Source organism: Sardina pilchardus, chromosome 20 (genome assembly GCF_963854185.1).
Source record: "Sardina pilchardus chromosome 20, fSarPil1.1, whole genome shotgun sequence".
Taxonomy (NCBI): Eukaryota; Metazoa; Chordata; class Actinopteri; order Clupeiformes; family Clupeidae; genus Sardina; species Sardina pilchardus.
This window is the reverse complement of record NC_085013.1, coordinates 27,066,293-27,081,906: the sequence shown is the minus strand read 5'-3', so window position 1 is coordinate 27,081,906 and position 15,614 is coordinate 27,066,293. Positions and strand designations below refer to the sequence as shown.

Sequence of the window (15,614 nt, the reverse complement as noted above, 5' to 3'; positions counted from 1 at the left end):
ACATTATAAATAACACACGCAGGGTGACATTTATAGTACAGTACTATAAGTCTCCTTAATTGTGGCTACGGCCATGTGGGAAAAGTTAAATTAATGGCAGCATATAATATTAAAAGTAGCCTACTGTAGCAAATTGTTTACTGAGAATTGTTTGCCACAAGTCTCCGTATTTCAACAACCCTAGGCCTATGGTCACCCTATGACCCAAATGTTCATTGTTATTCACACCTTTTTAAACCTAATTAACTTTCCGACAAATACAATAAATGTAGGCATAATGCTTTCGTCGGTAACCTAACACATAGGCCTACACAACCACGGTAAATTCAAAAACGCATTTTCGTACCCAAATTAAAATATGCCTTTGTTATTTTCGGAAACTAATGCCACCAAATCACACACTAGATATTGTAGGTCTACCATACTGTTCCACCTGCAGACTCAGCACATCCAGGAACGTGTCGAATATGTTGAATAGGGCCTTTATCCCGATATCTTCCTCCCCAATTTACTTCCTGTGACAGGTAAATATAAGCAGGTCACAACGTCCATCAAGCAAAATGCGTAAACAATTACCAACTCCAAGGGGAAAATTCAAAATGCCTGGAAAAAGAAGACGATACAATGTTCGATTTCCACCTGTAAGTAACCCACCTTAGAAAATGTGTTATTAGCAAAGGCTTGACATTAATACCATGTTTTCTCGGACGCTCACTTTCTGCTAAAACAAGCAAGAGCTCACCTACGTTCATCTGGCTTGTGTTACGCTGGACAGGGTCGCATTAAGAAGATTATGCAGAAGGACACCGAGGTGGGAAGAATGGCCATGGCCGTGCCAGTAGTCATTTGTATCCTTTGCACAATCTGTATGTTTTCTTCAGCAGCAAACTGTGCGTTTTGAGCTGTGTCACCTAAACGTCTGCCCTAGCTAAAGTCTTGGAGATGTTTCTGAGGTCGCTTCTCACCAAGGCCAACCTCATCACACAATCTAGGCATAGCCGAACTCTGTCAGTTAACCACGTGTAAGTTTACCATCAATTAATCTTAATGGACAGTCAGTGTCACTGTAACTTCCGGAAAGTGCTGGCCCATCACTGTTTGCCAGTCCATTGCCAAAATATCTGCCAACCTGTGTGTGTCGTCTTGTTGTCTGCAGGAAGCAGTGCATAGACTCAGAGAGGACATTTGATTTCCTAAGGGCCTTAGCAGATCAGGCCTATGCCACCTCCTCAACCAAAGAGAGTCAAGAGAAGGGGAGTTGGTCACAGCACAGGTGGGGAGAGAGCAACTCTAGTGCCTAAGACAACATTTTAACAGAAAAATTATTTTTTGCTTGTTTACTTTTATTACTTTTGCTCAAAGATGTCTGTAACCTACAGTAATTTCCTGTGTATATCAGCCGCATTGTGGATAAACCGCAGGACAGTGTTTTGTGCAAGTTAAAAGAAACAAACCATAGCCTACCATATTAACTGCCCCCTTGTATTAATAGCGGAAGAAATGTAGCAAAATCGATGTATAAGCTGCGGCTAATAGTTGGGAAATTACAGTAATTTGCACTTGCCTATGCTGAGGATTCGATAGGCCTTTTATTTTTTGTAGGCCTTTTCTAATCAACCCACACATTCTTTCACACAAACTTACGTCACAGACCACTTTGGGGTGCAAACAGTATCCTTGAGCCAGCTCCTTACTATGTGATGTCAGTGGCGTTGCAGCGTTAGTTTGCACCTCCAACAGCATGGCGTACCTGGTTACCTCCCCAAAACGCCCTCATACGCCCACAAATGCCTGTATGCTTGTGTGAAAGAATCAAAGCAACTGACTTTAGGACTGTTGGTCTTGACAAGGGGTAAGGGGTAGCCTACTAGATGGAGCTAAACTGTTTGTTTTGCAGGCGGAGGTGGCAGGATATTCCTGTGAAAGCAAAGCCATCTAAAATGGAAGAGGCTCCTAAGTCGAAGATGGCCATCCGAGAGCCTCTCTATGATGACAACTCCTCCAGTGTATGCACTCTATTTTACACCAGCTTTTTTATCTTAAAAAGTTATTTTTTTCTCAACATACTGCAGCAACTACAATAATGTTATATGGCTAGATAGATAGATAGATAGATAGATTCATTCATTCCCAAAGGGAAATTATGGTGTTAGAAATACTACTACAACTCACTCTACAGGCCCTAATTTGAATGACGGGCAAAGAGAAAAGGCCCTCAATGAGCTTAGGATCTTGCTTCTCGTTTTAGATTTGCAAATAGATTTTGCCTCGTTATTAAATCAGTTTTAGTTAGTCTAGCTAAAACAAATTTAATATCGTGGCAAAATCTGCAGGCACCTTGCCTGCTTTTAAAATGAGGGCCCTATATTGCCTCATTCAGACAGGAAACATCTCATACTTCCCTTCCTCTGTCTGCTCCCGTAGGAGTCAGAGCTGTATATCTGTTTGGATACATAGTCATGAACACGTCCTCCTAACATTACAGGTAGAGCCATTCTTATTCTCAAGTTTTTCCCTTTACAAAGCGATTGTGACAGACATTATTAATATTTGTCATGAATATCAAGTTTTGACTGCAGGTTTACTATTCATGGTGTTATCTTTCCCATAAGCATCTCTGGAAACTGATGTTTGAACTGCGGTGAAGACCCAACAATAATTTTGGTTTTGAACTTCAATATTGGTGATTTATTATTTGTGGGGGTGAAAGTATTAAGGGGTCTAATTCAATTTAATATATCTGCAGAAAAAGTTTAATGATAATGATAATGATATGTATATATATGTGTGTGTATAATATGTAAGTAAGAACTTTATTTGAATGTTTTCTGAAGGTTGGATGGGGAAATCTATGCTCTGTATCTATCTATTTGTTTGTTCTTGTTGGCTCCTTTACAAGTGGTACAAATATCTATGAAGTCATTATCAGCACCATCTCTATGAATTGAGAATACTATGTGGTTGTTCATATCACAACCTCTTGTGAAACTGACTAATTTCATGAAGGTAATAATAATGTATCGGTTGGCTTAATCATGAATTCTTTATCAATCCTAAAGTTTCAAGTGTTTGCATTGTGTGACAAGTTATACAACAGACACCAGTTCATAATTCAAAAGCTTTATTCAGATTTTCATGGGTTACCCATTCCTGTACACATCTTAGTGGCTCTTTTGTCTATTTCCTGTTTGAACTATGCATATGTTGTACATTAAAATGTACAGTGCCATGTGTTGACGTCATCATTATCCTTGTACAGTACAGCCCTCAGAATGTGAGTGCAGTTACTGTAAACTCAAGGTGATCACTGCACTCATACTTAAGAAAAGATTGTTTTTACAGAGGCAAAGGAATTGCAAGTATGACTTTATTGATATGAAATCAATGAGGTTTCAACAGGTTACAAAGTGTTGTGCTACCGATGACGAATACTTCAGTGGAAAAAAAACAAAACAAATAAATAAGTGACATAGTTCCGCAGTAGAGGGCTGTTGCAGAGTTTTCGATACAGATGAGCAAAGACACGTGGTTTGGGTCTTTTTTTTTTTTTTTTTTTTTCCTTTTCCTGCACTTTCAACCTCTGGAGTAAAAAAAAACCTTCCCTGGGCAACGCAGCCAATACACACTGGCATGGACATGAGGGCGTTGCCATACCAAGCCAATCAAGACATACAGGACTACACTTTTACAGCATGATGCCTTTTAGTTTACAATGCACAGCAATTCAATACAGCCTCCACTGAAGCCTCTCGCTGATGGGTGCTTGACACAAGCAATTCCCTTTAAGAGTTTCCTTAGCAGTGGTCAGCACATTTAAAACACACGTTCAGTATAAATGACATAATTCAATCCATAAAACAAGTGATGCTGAAAATGAGTGTGAAACCGAGACATACGCACACATTCACACAGCCAATCTGTTTTCATGCTCTGTTCTGTTAAATTATGGTCAAAATGACACGTTTTTTAAGTGGTTACAAAGTTCGCCCTTAACTTTTATTCTTTTGCCATTCCTCTTTACATCTTAATACAGTTATGAACTAAAGAACCCTTATGGAACATCTCAGAACTTCAATCCATGGAGGCACAGTCCAATCCTGCACTGGCTATATAGGTGAACAATGAGACCATGCGTCAATTAAAACTTAAGTTATTTCATTCATTCATTCATTCACTCACACACACACACACACACACACACACACACACACACACGTTTTACACGCACTCAAACAAGAGAAGTCATGAACATTTAACAACTCTCTTCCATCTTCTTCTTATCTTTGAAAGTTCTAGGATTCTGTTCTCACCCGTTCTTTTTTCTGTACATCAGTATCAAAAATTATAATGGGGAAAAATGAGGTGATAAAAATTAAAAACCAATCAGTATGAGATGGTGCCAAGTTGGTTCTTCAGCAGAGTGGCTTTCTGATGTCAAGTTTTTGTTCTGTGCGTGACCAAAAACCAAAACAACAGAAAGAAAGAAAAAGAAGAAATAAGAAAAGAACAAGAGAGAGAGAGAGGGAGGAGAGAAAAAGGCTGCTCTGTTCAGTAGTCGGGCGTAGCCGAGTGTCTGTTCAGTAGAGCCGGCTTCCGTAGCCGAACGTCTGTTTGATGCCCTGAAGATAGTAGCGGTACCAGCCCTCCTTCGTCCTCTCTTCCTCGCTCTCCGGCACAGCCCGACACTCTATGGTCAGCTCCGTCTCCCCGCCCCGGTCCGAGAACTTTAACGTGATGGTGGCATAGTGCTCTGCGGAGGCAAACAAACAGAGAAGGCGGTTTACTCAGAGACTTTCTAACAAGGGGTGCCTCTCATTTGTGTTTTATAGATCCTCCCTTCCTTCCTCGGGCCTCGTCCTCACTGATCTAGATAAAGAATGATGAGGGCCGGCAACAATGGGATAGTCTATCCAGTGTTAGTTATAGATCAGTGGGAAAGAGCCTGGAGGATCGAGGAGGGATGTTGAGAGGCACCCAAGGAGACACAGCACTCAAAGAATCCTCCACAGAAATGTATGGGGTTAGTTCCTTATTCAGGCGGCGGCCGTTGTGTAAACCAAAACGAGGCTACAGGCCCTTATCCTAGGCAATCCTATGGAGGATTTCGACCTACGTCACTATACCTTATTGTTCCCATTACAACCAGAATAGAGATATTAATGCTGCCATTTTGGGAGTCAAAAAATAGCGTTAATAGAGTGTAATAGGATTGCTAGTTGTTGCTATTGGAATCCTACAGGATTTTGGTTCCAAAATCTGATTGGAATCCTATAGGATTTTTTGATAAGGGGGTACACTTTAATCAATGCATTTTCGCCACCTACTGAATGCTTAGAACGCAACTATCCTGTGGTTTGTGTACCCTGTAGCCTCGTTTCGGTTTACAATGGCCACCGCCTGAATCAGGTGAATATGGCAGTTGTCTACATATACCCTGCCCCTTCCTCTGCCAAAATTACATTGGTTTACTGGACCAGACATTTGTTAAATGTTTACGCTTTACAGTCCGGAGAAAAGCTCGAGGTTCTAGTATTTCTTAGCTGTAACAAAGCTAGATATTTGAAGCAACTCTTTTCCTCTACATAGTGATTTCATTTGAATGGGTCTTTAATATTTTCCCATTGTGAAAGGATATGAAGGATATATGAAGGATATGAATTATATGAATATAAATAGGATATATAACCGATATCTAGATGGCAGAGATTCTCTTACACAAAGAGATCTCACTGTGAAGATTTTAAGGTAAATGTCTTACCACTGGGCCAAGAGTTGTACCTCCATTTCATCACAATCTTTTGCTCAGGAACCTGCCAAACAGAAGACATGCTTTAGTAGTCTGTATTAGCCTACAGGTACATCTAAAAATGAAAAATAAAAATAGTGTGAAATATTTCAAGCCTTTTTTTGTTTTAATCTTGATGATTAGTGCTTAAATCTCATGGAAAAAGTATGTACATTTTTTTTAAAAAAACAACGGCTGTTACTACAATGTCAGGAAATGACCTCACCAGCTCCTGAAACTCTCCCAAGACATTGCCGTCCATCATACGGATCTTCCCGCCCTTCACGGGTTCCACCACGGCGGCCGCATGTGTGAAGGCCTGCACCATCTGCACACAACCAGAGACGCAGTCAGGAACAGCAGCACACAGCGCCGGCTTCACGCTAACGCGCCATCATAATCCCTTGCCCTATAGTCACAGGCACTTTTCCTTGAATGGATTTTGCATCTCAATGCAACAGCCTCAGTGAGCGGGTGACATGACAAGTGTCTTGTTTATTTCTTTCAGTGGCCATGGCAACAGGTTAGAATGTTCACATAATGCGTAAACGGTGTCATGCTGCCTCTCTGACGTAAGCAGGTTACCAGAGGGCAAGCGGAGATGGTCTTCTGAGCCTCTTTTCTTTGTGCTTTCCACAGCGCTAAAGCTAAAGTCAAAAAGATATCCTAATATATGCGGACGTGCTTATACATTTGCATGTTGTCTCAGCCTGTGTGAAGATTCAAAGCAGGGGCTCAGTTGAAGCTAACACGCCAGTTTAGAAGGCTACAGGCCACACTGACTAGGAATTCACAGCACCAGAGAGGCATTTAAGCAAGAGTAAAACGTGACCAATTTGCACTGCCTCCGTCTTTAGTGTGACCCCACAATGTGTCTAGTAGCGAAGGGTTAAAAAATAAACACAACACACACTGTCGTAAAACACACAAAACCACTGATACACTAATTCTAATGTTATTGCTATACAAGACAGATATCAGACAGGCTACAAAACGCTTCAGAAACACTCCTGGTATAAACTCCCATTGAGGCTGTGTATGGGATGGGACAGCTACTGGAGACAAATGGGTAGGAATAGCAAGCACTCCCACTGTTGTTCCATACTGCATTATCCACCACTAGCAGACATGCATTTTTACACACACACACACACACACACACACACACACACACACACACACACACACACACTAAAAACAGATGAGTGTGTGTGTGTGTCTGTGTAGGAGTTGTTTCAACAGGGGGTCGGTTCTATCAGCGTGAGCAGCTGACACCTCGGGGCCTGTGTCTGGGGCTACGCTACCTCCTGGGTGAGGAAGACTGTGTGTGTGTGTGGGTGTGTGTACCTCCTGGTTGACGAAGACTCTGTACAGCTCCTCAGGCGACGTCATGAAGGTGTCCCTGATGTTGAATTTGCAGGTGGGGATCTTCACGCCGGTGTTGATGGCGGGAGTCGAGCAGTTGGTGCCAATCTGGATCACATCCACAGGAAGTGATTAACACACCGAGCAGACGCACAGCAGTCTCAGATACAGCTGTCTCAGATGTGCTGTGCTCACTAATGAGGAGTTCGTTTGCAAAAACAGATATCTCTATTTTTACAGATGTGTAAATTCCAGGTAACGTCGATCAAACTGCAGCTGGTACACAGATCAAATTAAATCAACCCAACAGCCGTTGATAGACATTACCTACCTGGAAGGCAGTATTCTAATTTTGAATTGTGAAAAAAAAAAAATCGTTCAAATGGGGAAGGCTGTTTTTGCAAGTGGCCTCTTCAAATATTTGCGCTTTGGGCCAGGTAGGCTTACTACCAACTTCAGTCTCAGCAGCATTCTGGATATGTGAAAAGTGTCCTTGAGAACCAGACCACGAATGTGTGAAATGTGTCCTTGTGAACTGCTCTATTACCCACCAGAGTTTTGTCCACCTTGGCTTTGGACTGAGATGACTGCTGCTTGATGAGGCCATTGGCGGTGGGCAAGATCATGCCTTGGGTGAACTCTAAAGGACACACAGACACACGCACACGCACACGCACACACACAGACATGGAGGGTAAGAGCTAGCTATTCCTGAATAAAGCAAGAAAGGCTGACAAATTACTTTAAAAGCAATTAATATGGATATTTCATTTAGTATGCAGTACACCGTGGAATAGCGTACATTTCTTGTGTTACTCTACAGTGAGGTGAATATGTCTGTGGGTCTCTGTGCGAATGTTTTCCCACTTCAAGTACAATGTTGCTTATGTCTCCTGTTCTCTTATACTGCCGAGTTGGGCAGATTCCCACAACCATATGTTTTTTTTAGTCCAACATCATCATCACCATAGGATATTTACCACAGTTTGCATAATATGCTTGAAGGAGAGTCATTCTCTTTACTGGCCAAGTGCTGACCTGCGATGCACAATATGCCACACTTGAACAAATAGCCCTCACTTTGCATTTCAGCTGTTCTTGTTTAGGTACCATCATCATGTCTCATATAGTTTGTCTCAGGTGTGCACTGTGCAAACTGTTCACTAAAGGGCTTATGTTTATGTTCATGGCGGGCATTTGGAGATGCTTGTGTCCAAAGTGACTTACAACATGAACACTACATTAGTCTTATAAGCACCAACTGAACTGACAGTTTCAAATCAACAAAGGGCATCCACAAACAACCAAACAGGAAACCAGAGGAAACACTCACGAAAGATTCAGATATAAGCAATTCACAAACAATCACAAAATATCTCACCCTGCGTGTGTGTGTGTGTGTGTGTGTGTGTGTATTCGTATGTATATGTGTGTGTGTGTGTGTATTTCTATTTGTGTGTATGAATGTGAGGGTGTGTGTATGTCTATTTGTGTGCGTGTGTGTGTGTGTGTGTAGGAGGCCTTACCTGTCTTGAGGGCGCTGACATAATTACCCAGGGCAGAGCGCACCTTCTCTGCTCCTTCCTTCTTCATGAGGGCGAGAAGCGGAGTGTCAGGCTGGTCTTTACTCAGTGTCACGCTAATCTGTGTCCCCCAGGAAACATCACACACACACACACACATTAAAATAACAGACAAGCAGTATAGCAGTAGTAGCAGTAGTAGCTAAAACATCCGTAGAAGAATATTCATGATTCATTTCATCATTCAGAATCAATAAATCAAGCTTACATCAAGGTCTTCCATGTCATTTTCATCTGAGAGGTTTGGAACCTCTATATGGCCTTTGCATTTGATCCCTGATGTCGTTACTCCTATAAAAAGTTAAGTTAAGTTAATTAAAGCAGTTGATTAGTTAAGAATTTAAAAGAGTTGATTAGTTAAGAATCCCACCTTATTCCACTGTACTAGAGCACTGTGTAGCATGACAACTGCATATGCATTAGTAACACCAGTCAAACTGACAACACAGCCATGAATGCCGACAGCAGAGAGGAAAAAGATTCTGATTCTCTTTGTCACTTAGTTACAAGATCTTTGAGAACGTGACTAAGGACAGATATATACACTACATATACTGTATACTGTATATTCACTTTATTCATCCCCTGGGAAATTTGGAAGCTGATGGTGTGTGTGTGTGTGTGTGTGTGTGTGTGTGTGTGTGTGTGTGTGTGTGTGTGTGTGTGTGTGTGTGTGGGGCAGTATGCCAGTTCCTATCTACTCAAACTCAAGGATCCATTTCGGTATGTGTGTTCCATTTTGCTTTCAGGTTCCACTGAAGTGAGAGTGTGTTTGTATGTGCTCTTTCTCTAGCTGCTTTCAGACTGCATGTTCCACGGATGTCAAGCAGTTAGGCCGTATATCTGAACAACATAACCGGACATTTGAAACTCCAACTTAGCCGGCTCTTACACTAGTCCCCTCCTAGTATTTCTGATGGACATTATGTAAATGAGCTCATGTCTGACCACGTTCAACCATACGGAGATTCTGTCCATGTTGTTGTCAGATATAATGTCCACATCATGTTTGAATCACCCAAAGGGTCAGACCTCCATTTGACAAAGACCCACATATGCTGCGGAGGACATGTCTGAAAGCAGTATCTGTGTGTGTGTGTGTGTGTACACGTCTGTGTGCAATGTTTGCGTGCTTCTGAATCACCAAAATGGCCAGACCTCCGTTTGACAAAGATCCGCATATACTACGGACAGGTCTGAAAGCAGTATCTGTGTGTGTGTGTGTGTGTGTGTGTGTGTGTGTGTGTGTGTGTGTGTGTGTGCGTGCCTGTACAGTATGTCTGTGTGCTTTTGTCTCACCTTTCCACTTAGCCTTGAGGTTCCACTCGTAGAAGAAGATGAGCTTGCCTTTGCGGTTGTTGATGGAGGCTTCTCCCTCCACCTTGCTCACCTCCGTCACCTCACATGAGCCATGCTCGTTCTCCAGCCGCACGCTCTGGAGCAGCTCCTTCAGCTTGTCCGACGACCAGTTGGTGGCATTGCGCTCCGTCCTGACCACACCAACAGGGGAGAAGCATTGGGCAGACATCATGTTATCATCATATTAAAGAGACCCTATGCAACTTTCTGCAGGAGACGATCGCTCCTTGTTTACATCTGGAAGTCTGAGACGAAGAACCACGCTTGCAATTTATATATTTAAATATAGCCTATACATGTATAAATATACACCCTAAAGCTGTCGGGGAAGCTCTGCAGAGAAAATGCAAGCATAAAACGAGCGAAAACGAAAAACGAAACCGAAACCAGAGATGAAATCGCCAATCCTGCATAGTTCCTCTTTAATATCATATTCAAGATTCAAGATTCAAGACTTTTATTTTGTCATTGAACAGTTGCCTGTACAACGAGCAAGGCCACAAAGGTGCAAAGTCAAAGACTAAAAGTGACAGGTACAAAACAAAGATGATCAAAGTCATAAATAGGGCATCATAAATAAATAGATATAATAATAATAAAAAGGTATAGAGTAGTAGTGGCAGCATGACTATATGTGGACTAGTGTCACACACACACACACACACACACACACACACACACACGCACACGCGCACACACACACGGCTGACTTTAACACATAACAGTTAAGTGTACTAATCAGTTAATGTATCTAAAAATCAGTTTAGAAGTTATTGAGCATTACATGGATGAAAAGGTATCCTTGAATAGAGAAAGACAAAATGCAGATACATCATGTTCTTCATAGATGGATTATTATCTTACTTGGCAGAACAGTTATTTTGACACATGTTTTGTATGCATTTGTATCATACACTGTATAAATGATTTGTATAGACTTTTCAGATACACTCTTTCACCTCCCCTTGACTGCTAAGGGCATTTGTTCAGGGCTATCATTTCTCAGCACATCACATGTGCGATGATCAGCAGTTTTACCATTGGCATCAGCGTTACATTACATATTAACGTTTGTACACAGACATTTTGCTTTCTTAGTGACCATTTTGACTGATTCAAATCTTGACATACCTATGCATCCATCTGCCATCATTTCACTAAAGATTGTGAAAGCCAAATTTAGACAAGGATGCAGTATTATGATTAATTTCTTTCAAAGCCTTTTTCAGTTTTTCAGCTTTCACTACGGCAAAATTCATTCGTGTGTTAAAAAGAAGACCACGGTAGCCCACACCATCCTCTGACAGTTCAGCCTCTGGTAAGCATGAGTTGAACTGCAGTGTCTGGTTGAAAGACACCCCACTCTATGAACAGCCGCGGTTATGCTACTGTAATCCAGGGGACCAAGTTTGCCACCACTCGCAGATTATGTCGCCTGAAGGAGATCACCTAAAACATTGATGTAATCTCGATTCATTCATGTATTAATTCATACATGCACTGTAAGTGGTTTATCTTAAAGTGATGCATCGATGTGCACTTGTCGATGACTTCAGTTAGCACTGATGAAGGTGTGTTAACCATTGTAATGCCAATCAGTATTATTTTCAAGTAGTTAACTAAAGAGTAAAGTTGACTGAGCTGTCTATCTTACGTTGGCAGAACTTTACATTTTAGCAAGATAACGTGATCACCGTCCTATACAAAGCTGACATGGCTAGTATGACAGCAAGAAAGCTAGCTAGCGATAGCAGACTATTCTAGAATTTACTTCACGTTTGAATACACTAACGTTGATGTTACGCTAAAATGAACTGCGAGTTAGCATTAAAATCATGAACATTCAGTCATATCAAAAAATGAATGAAATGGCAAAGTGGGAAACCAACCACGCTAACATCAGCGTTAGCAACGCGAAATTCCCAACCATCACTTGTACGTTAACCATGCAGTTTGAATGGAATCGGTTTATCTGTGATCCCTTTCTTACCAGTGCCAATTGTTGACGTTTGTTGCATCTGCTCTTTCCTCCACAATCCAACGCGGGTCTCCTTCGCCCCACTTTGCCATGATTGCTCTGTAAATTAATAAATACAGTTGAGGTGATAGAAGTTCTTCACCCGGCAAAGAATACTGTCCGAGGCACGTTTTCTAGAATACTCCAGGCAACTGGTTCCTCTGATTTTGCTCACCGTAGAAATTACTGGAAACGGAAGTGTGTGTTACATTGTAATCCATCCCTGTCGCAGTGTGAGTGGCTCATGGTGGTCCAACGAGACGCAGCGGTCATCAAGGAATGAGCGACAATGTTTCTGACAACTGTCAATTGTGAGTTTGCACGTCTTTAATTCATATAACACCACTATGCATTGTCATATGTGTTGTTTACAATCCATGTAGCTGCTAATGTTAACTAAAGTCCCTGTACGTTTATTGTACGCCTTTGTAACCTGCTAAGTAACGTTAGCAAGTCTCCATGTAGCTATCATTGAGCCAAATGTTGTCCATTATTGTTTATCTTTGTTTGAACTGATAGCAGCTGAGAACATTGAACAAGTGACAAATAGAGTGTATTCGTTATACCTTGTTAAGTTACACTTCTGTCAATATAATTCATTCAGCATCCATGAGGAATGACTTTCATAACTAAGCTAGTCTAATCATGGTAACCTTACCAATGTTTCGTGTCAAGATAACATTCAAAGAATTGTTCCTATCCAAAGATCACTATCAAACATCATGGGTGTTAGCAGTAGGTCTACGGCTAGTGGACTAGATTTCCCCCCAAAAAAGGCACCTAAAGGTTATCAGATGATCATCACTAAGCAGCTTGACGTTCCTGTGACTAGACATAGTACTATTAAGATATCCTTGTAGACCTGGCTGTACGAGGAAAATGTACACAGTGTAAATGGGAAGATAGTGAAAACAAACATTCAAGGTTAACTTTAAGGTTCATCATTCTCTGAACCTGTGCTTTGAAGCTGTGAAGGAAACTATGCAATCTCAAGACTAGAAGGCATCCTCCAGCAAATCACACTGTCCAGTGTCAGAGAGCTGTGTCTTGACACCTCATGACCTAAACACAGCTAAAACACTCAAGAACAGCTAACAAAACAACATTGGACTCTTCCAACATTGATGAATGTGAGGCACTTATCTTGTCTTGTCAGTTTCAAAATATTTTAGTGAACAGTTGAGGGGTCTGTTTTGGCTTGTGGAAGGGTACCACAAAATCTGACCATGACTGTAGACTATGGATCCAAAAGTCATATTTTGAACAATTAACAGTATCACTTTTTGTTGCGGTCGCAGACACATTTTTAAAAAATCATTATTGTCATCATAGTGTGATTGCACATTGTGATTTACATTTTGCTTCTCCTCTTACTTTTCAGTGGCTAAAGCCAAATCCAAGTAAGTCTATCTAAACTCAATGGTATGCTTGTAAAAACATAATGTAAGTTATTGTTATCACTAGTAGGCTTAGCAATGGTTTGGAAGCTATTGAGTTAAATTATATGATTGACTCTTTCAGGACCATCCTGGTGCAAATGATGAGTGCTGCTGGGACTGGGTATTGCTTCAATATCAAAAGAAACCGACTGCTGGACAAATTGGTCATGCGCAAACATGACCCAATTGGTGAGCATTGTTCGCAAAACACAATATTTGTAGGCTTTTGTTCCACATTAAAGACTTTTGTTATGCTCATATCACATAAGCCCTTGAAGTGTCCTTGGCTTGTACACATACAATTAAATACATTGCTATAGTCCATACACAAGAACTTTGCTTTTTTAAATTCGGGCCAATAATCTCCAAAATGACCACCAACAACAACAACATCAAACACATTTTGCTTTAAGTATAGGAAGTGCAATTGACCCTATTCGCGAAAGGCTCTTCAGTCAGCTCAGGTGTGTTTGAACCTGCTGCTATTGTTAGTGTTCTAAGTGTCTACTCGGACTCGGATGGTTTTTGCACCTAGTGAATCAGCACGTTACGATGTAAGAGGATTTGTGCGTGTGTTAAAATTGTTATTATTGTGCAAACAAGATATTCAGTGTTGGAGTGAACTTGTAAGGAGCAGAATATAACAGACGATGATGTTATAACACAGCCAACGCTCCACCGGAAATAAATGAGCTGCCTAAAGAGCCTTCCGTGCATAAAGTCTATTAGACTTACAGTAAATAAGATGCCCCAGAGAACGCAATGGGAGTCAAGATGCTTTGACATTTGACCAACAGGTGGCGCTGGCGACTCCTGAATTATTTCCTTGCATTTAAACCACATTATTTTTGGATATGTGTGTGTGATGTTGTTTTATTTTATCTTACATCCTGAACACCCTCTTGTTTTCCCCTGCAGTCAACAAGCATGTTCTTTTCATTGAGAAGAAAAAGATCCGATCCATTTAACGATGATGGAATACTTGTATGTGTCACCAGCATGGACAGCCACAGTAAAACGAGAGGTTTCCATCAGCCTCTCAAGACTTTGTTTTGTAGAACTTCCACATGCATGCTCATCCATGGTATGGATGGCAGCTGAAGACAGGTTTTCAGCGTGTAAAGTGGATGTAATGCATTAATGCATTTTAATGTATTTGTTATTCAAGTTCTAATATATGCCTATTTCAACTGATGTTTGTGATAATTCAAGTACACTTATACAATATGAATCCAAGATACATGTTAGTAACTGTGTCAGTTGTGATTATTTTGCTATCAAATCTTAATAAGTTAGATTTTGATGGTCATGAACAGAATAAAACATTTGATTGATTTTTACAGTAGTAAATATTTATCTCATATTTCTGTTCCATGTGATTTGAAATGTAGTCGGCAGACTTATTTTTCCTGTACATTGGTAACAAAAAACAACATGTCTGACCATTCAAAAGCTTACTGTATCAGTGATTAATGTTTTGGCCACAGATATTAGATGTTTTGTTTTGGAATGAATGCAGTTACTGTCATTATTGATTCAGGGACCCTCACTGAATCTGGCAGCTTTATGAGAATCATGGTCTTTGAATAGACCAGATTCTATGAAAAACACCCTGATAGAAGACAGTTTTTTTTAAACTAAAAAACTTTTACTTATAACTAAATTCAATTTAGGGTTCAAGGAGAATATTCATTCCAAAAAGTTCAGTGGCAGCTTCAACAAAATAGACCTACATTTGGAATTCCGAAAATGTTATTTAGGGATTCAAAGGCAAATGACAAGTGACAAGACCCCACATTTTTGCAGACCTTGACTTGTTAGCAGCATTATTAAAACCTGATTAAAATGGCATTCTTAAAGTATTATAATAAAATTGGGGTGTTGTAACATTTTAAATGTCAGGGTGTTACAATTATTTTCTATGGTTCATTGTCTCTACAAAGCAATTCCTCATACCATAAAGGTACACATGCTCAGATAAAAAGAAACAGAATACGCAATGTATATCTACAGTATGTGACGGTGGAGCTGGATTAAGGAGCGACAGTTAGGATTGGAGTGAAAGC

At 40.7% G+C, this 15,614-nt stretch overlaps 3 protein-coding genes across 4 annotated transcripts; 2 read left to right on the top strand and 1 right to left on the bottom strand.

The window, feature by feature from the left end:
• Positions 1 to 544: 544 nt before the first annotated feature.
• LOC134068207 (dr1-associated corepressor) lies at positions 545 to 3,229 on the top strand. The gene is made up of 7 exons (XM_062523796.1): positions 545 to 641; positions 776 to 848; positions 929 to 1,022; positions 1,157 to 1,273; positions 1,898 to 2,006; positions 2,425 to 2,485; positions 2,613 to 3,229. Exons 1-6 carry the CDS (start codon positions 561 to 563, stop codon positions 2,455 to 2,457), a joined length of 507 nt encoding a protein of 168 aa, XP_062379780.1. The 5' UTR covers positions 545 to 560; the 3' UTR covers positions 2,458 to 2,485; positions 2,613 to 3,229.
• Positions 3,230 to 3,353: 124 nt separating this feature from the next.
• Positions 3,354 to 12,310, bottom strand: ahsa1b (AHA1, activator of heat shock protein ATPase homolog 1b). 2 transcript variants are annotated; one of them, XM_062523794.1, is made up of 9 exons: positions 12,083 to 12,310; positions 10,033 to 10,223; positions 8,942 to 9,021; positions 8,677 to 8,794; positions 7,702 to 7,790; positions 7,133 to 7,258; positions 6,012 to 6,113; positions 5,759 to 5,810; positions 3,354 to 4,750 (listed from the first exon to the last, which is right to left on the bottom strand). In XM_062523794.1, the coding sequence occupies exons 1-9, from the start codon at positions 12,160 to 12,162 to the stop codon at positions 4,578 to 4,580; spliced, it is 1,011 nt and encodes a 336-aa protein (XP_062379778.1). In that variant the 5' UTR covers positions 12,163 to 12,310; the 3' UTR covers positions 3,354 to 4,577. The 2 variants fall into 2 exon arrangements, with proteins under 2 accessions (XP_062379778.1, XP_062379777.1); XM_062523793.1 differs by having other exon boundaries at positions 8,942 to 9,024; positions 12,083 to 12,309.
• Positions 12,298 to 15,444, top strand: mrpl33 (mitochondrial ribosomal protein L33). Its single transcript, XM_062523797.1, has 4 exons — positions 12,298 to 12,420; positions 13,491 to 13,509; positions 13,631 to 13,737; positions 14,467 to 15,444. The coding sequence occupies exons 1-4, from the start codon at positions 12,399 to 12,401 to the stop codon at positions 14,514 to 14,516; spliced, it is 198 nt and encodes a 65-aa protein (XP_062379781.1). The 5' UTR covers positions 12,298 to 12,398; the 3' UTR covers positions 14,517 to 15,444.
• Positions 15,445 to 15,614: the final 170 nt, after the last annotated feature.

Excerpts from the sequence above, each read along its gene's own strand:
- LOC134068207 (XM_062523796.1), top strand. The coding sequence starts at position 561 with ATGCGTAAACAATTACCAACTCCAAGGGGAAAATTCAAAATGCCTGGA. Across the intron at positions 642-775 it reads ACAATGTTCGATTTCCACCT|GGTCGCATTAAGAAGATTAT; the intron begins GTAAGTAACCCA and ends TACGCTGGACAG. Across the intron at positions 2,007-2,424 it reads ATGATGACAACTCCTCCAGT|GAGTCAGAGCTGTATATCTG; the intron begins GTATGCACTCTA and ends CTGCTCCCGTAG.
- ahsa1b (XM_062523793.1), bottom strand. The coding sequence starts at position 12,162 with ATGGCAAAGTGGGGCGAAGGAGACCCGCGTTGGATTGTGGAGGAAAGA. Across the intron at positions 10,224-12,082 it reads AACGTCAACAATTGGCACTG|GACGGAGCGCAATGCCACCA; the intron begins GTAAGAAAGGGA and ends TGGTGTGGTCAG. Across the intron at positions 7,259-7,701 it reads CCAAGGTGGACAAAACTCTG|ATTGGCACCAACTGCTCGAC; the intron begins GTGGGTAATAGA and ends GATGTGATCCAG.
- mrpl33 (XM_062523797.1), top strand. The coding sequence starts at position 12,399 with ATGTTTCTGACAACTGTCAATT. Across the intron at positions 13,738-14,466 it reads GCGCAAACATGACCCAATTG|TCAACAAGCATGTTCTTTTC; the intron begins GTGAGCATTGTT and ends TTTCCCCTGCAG.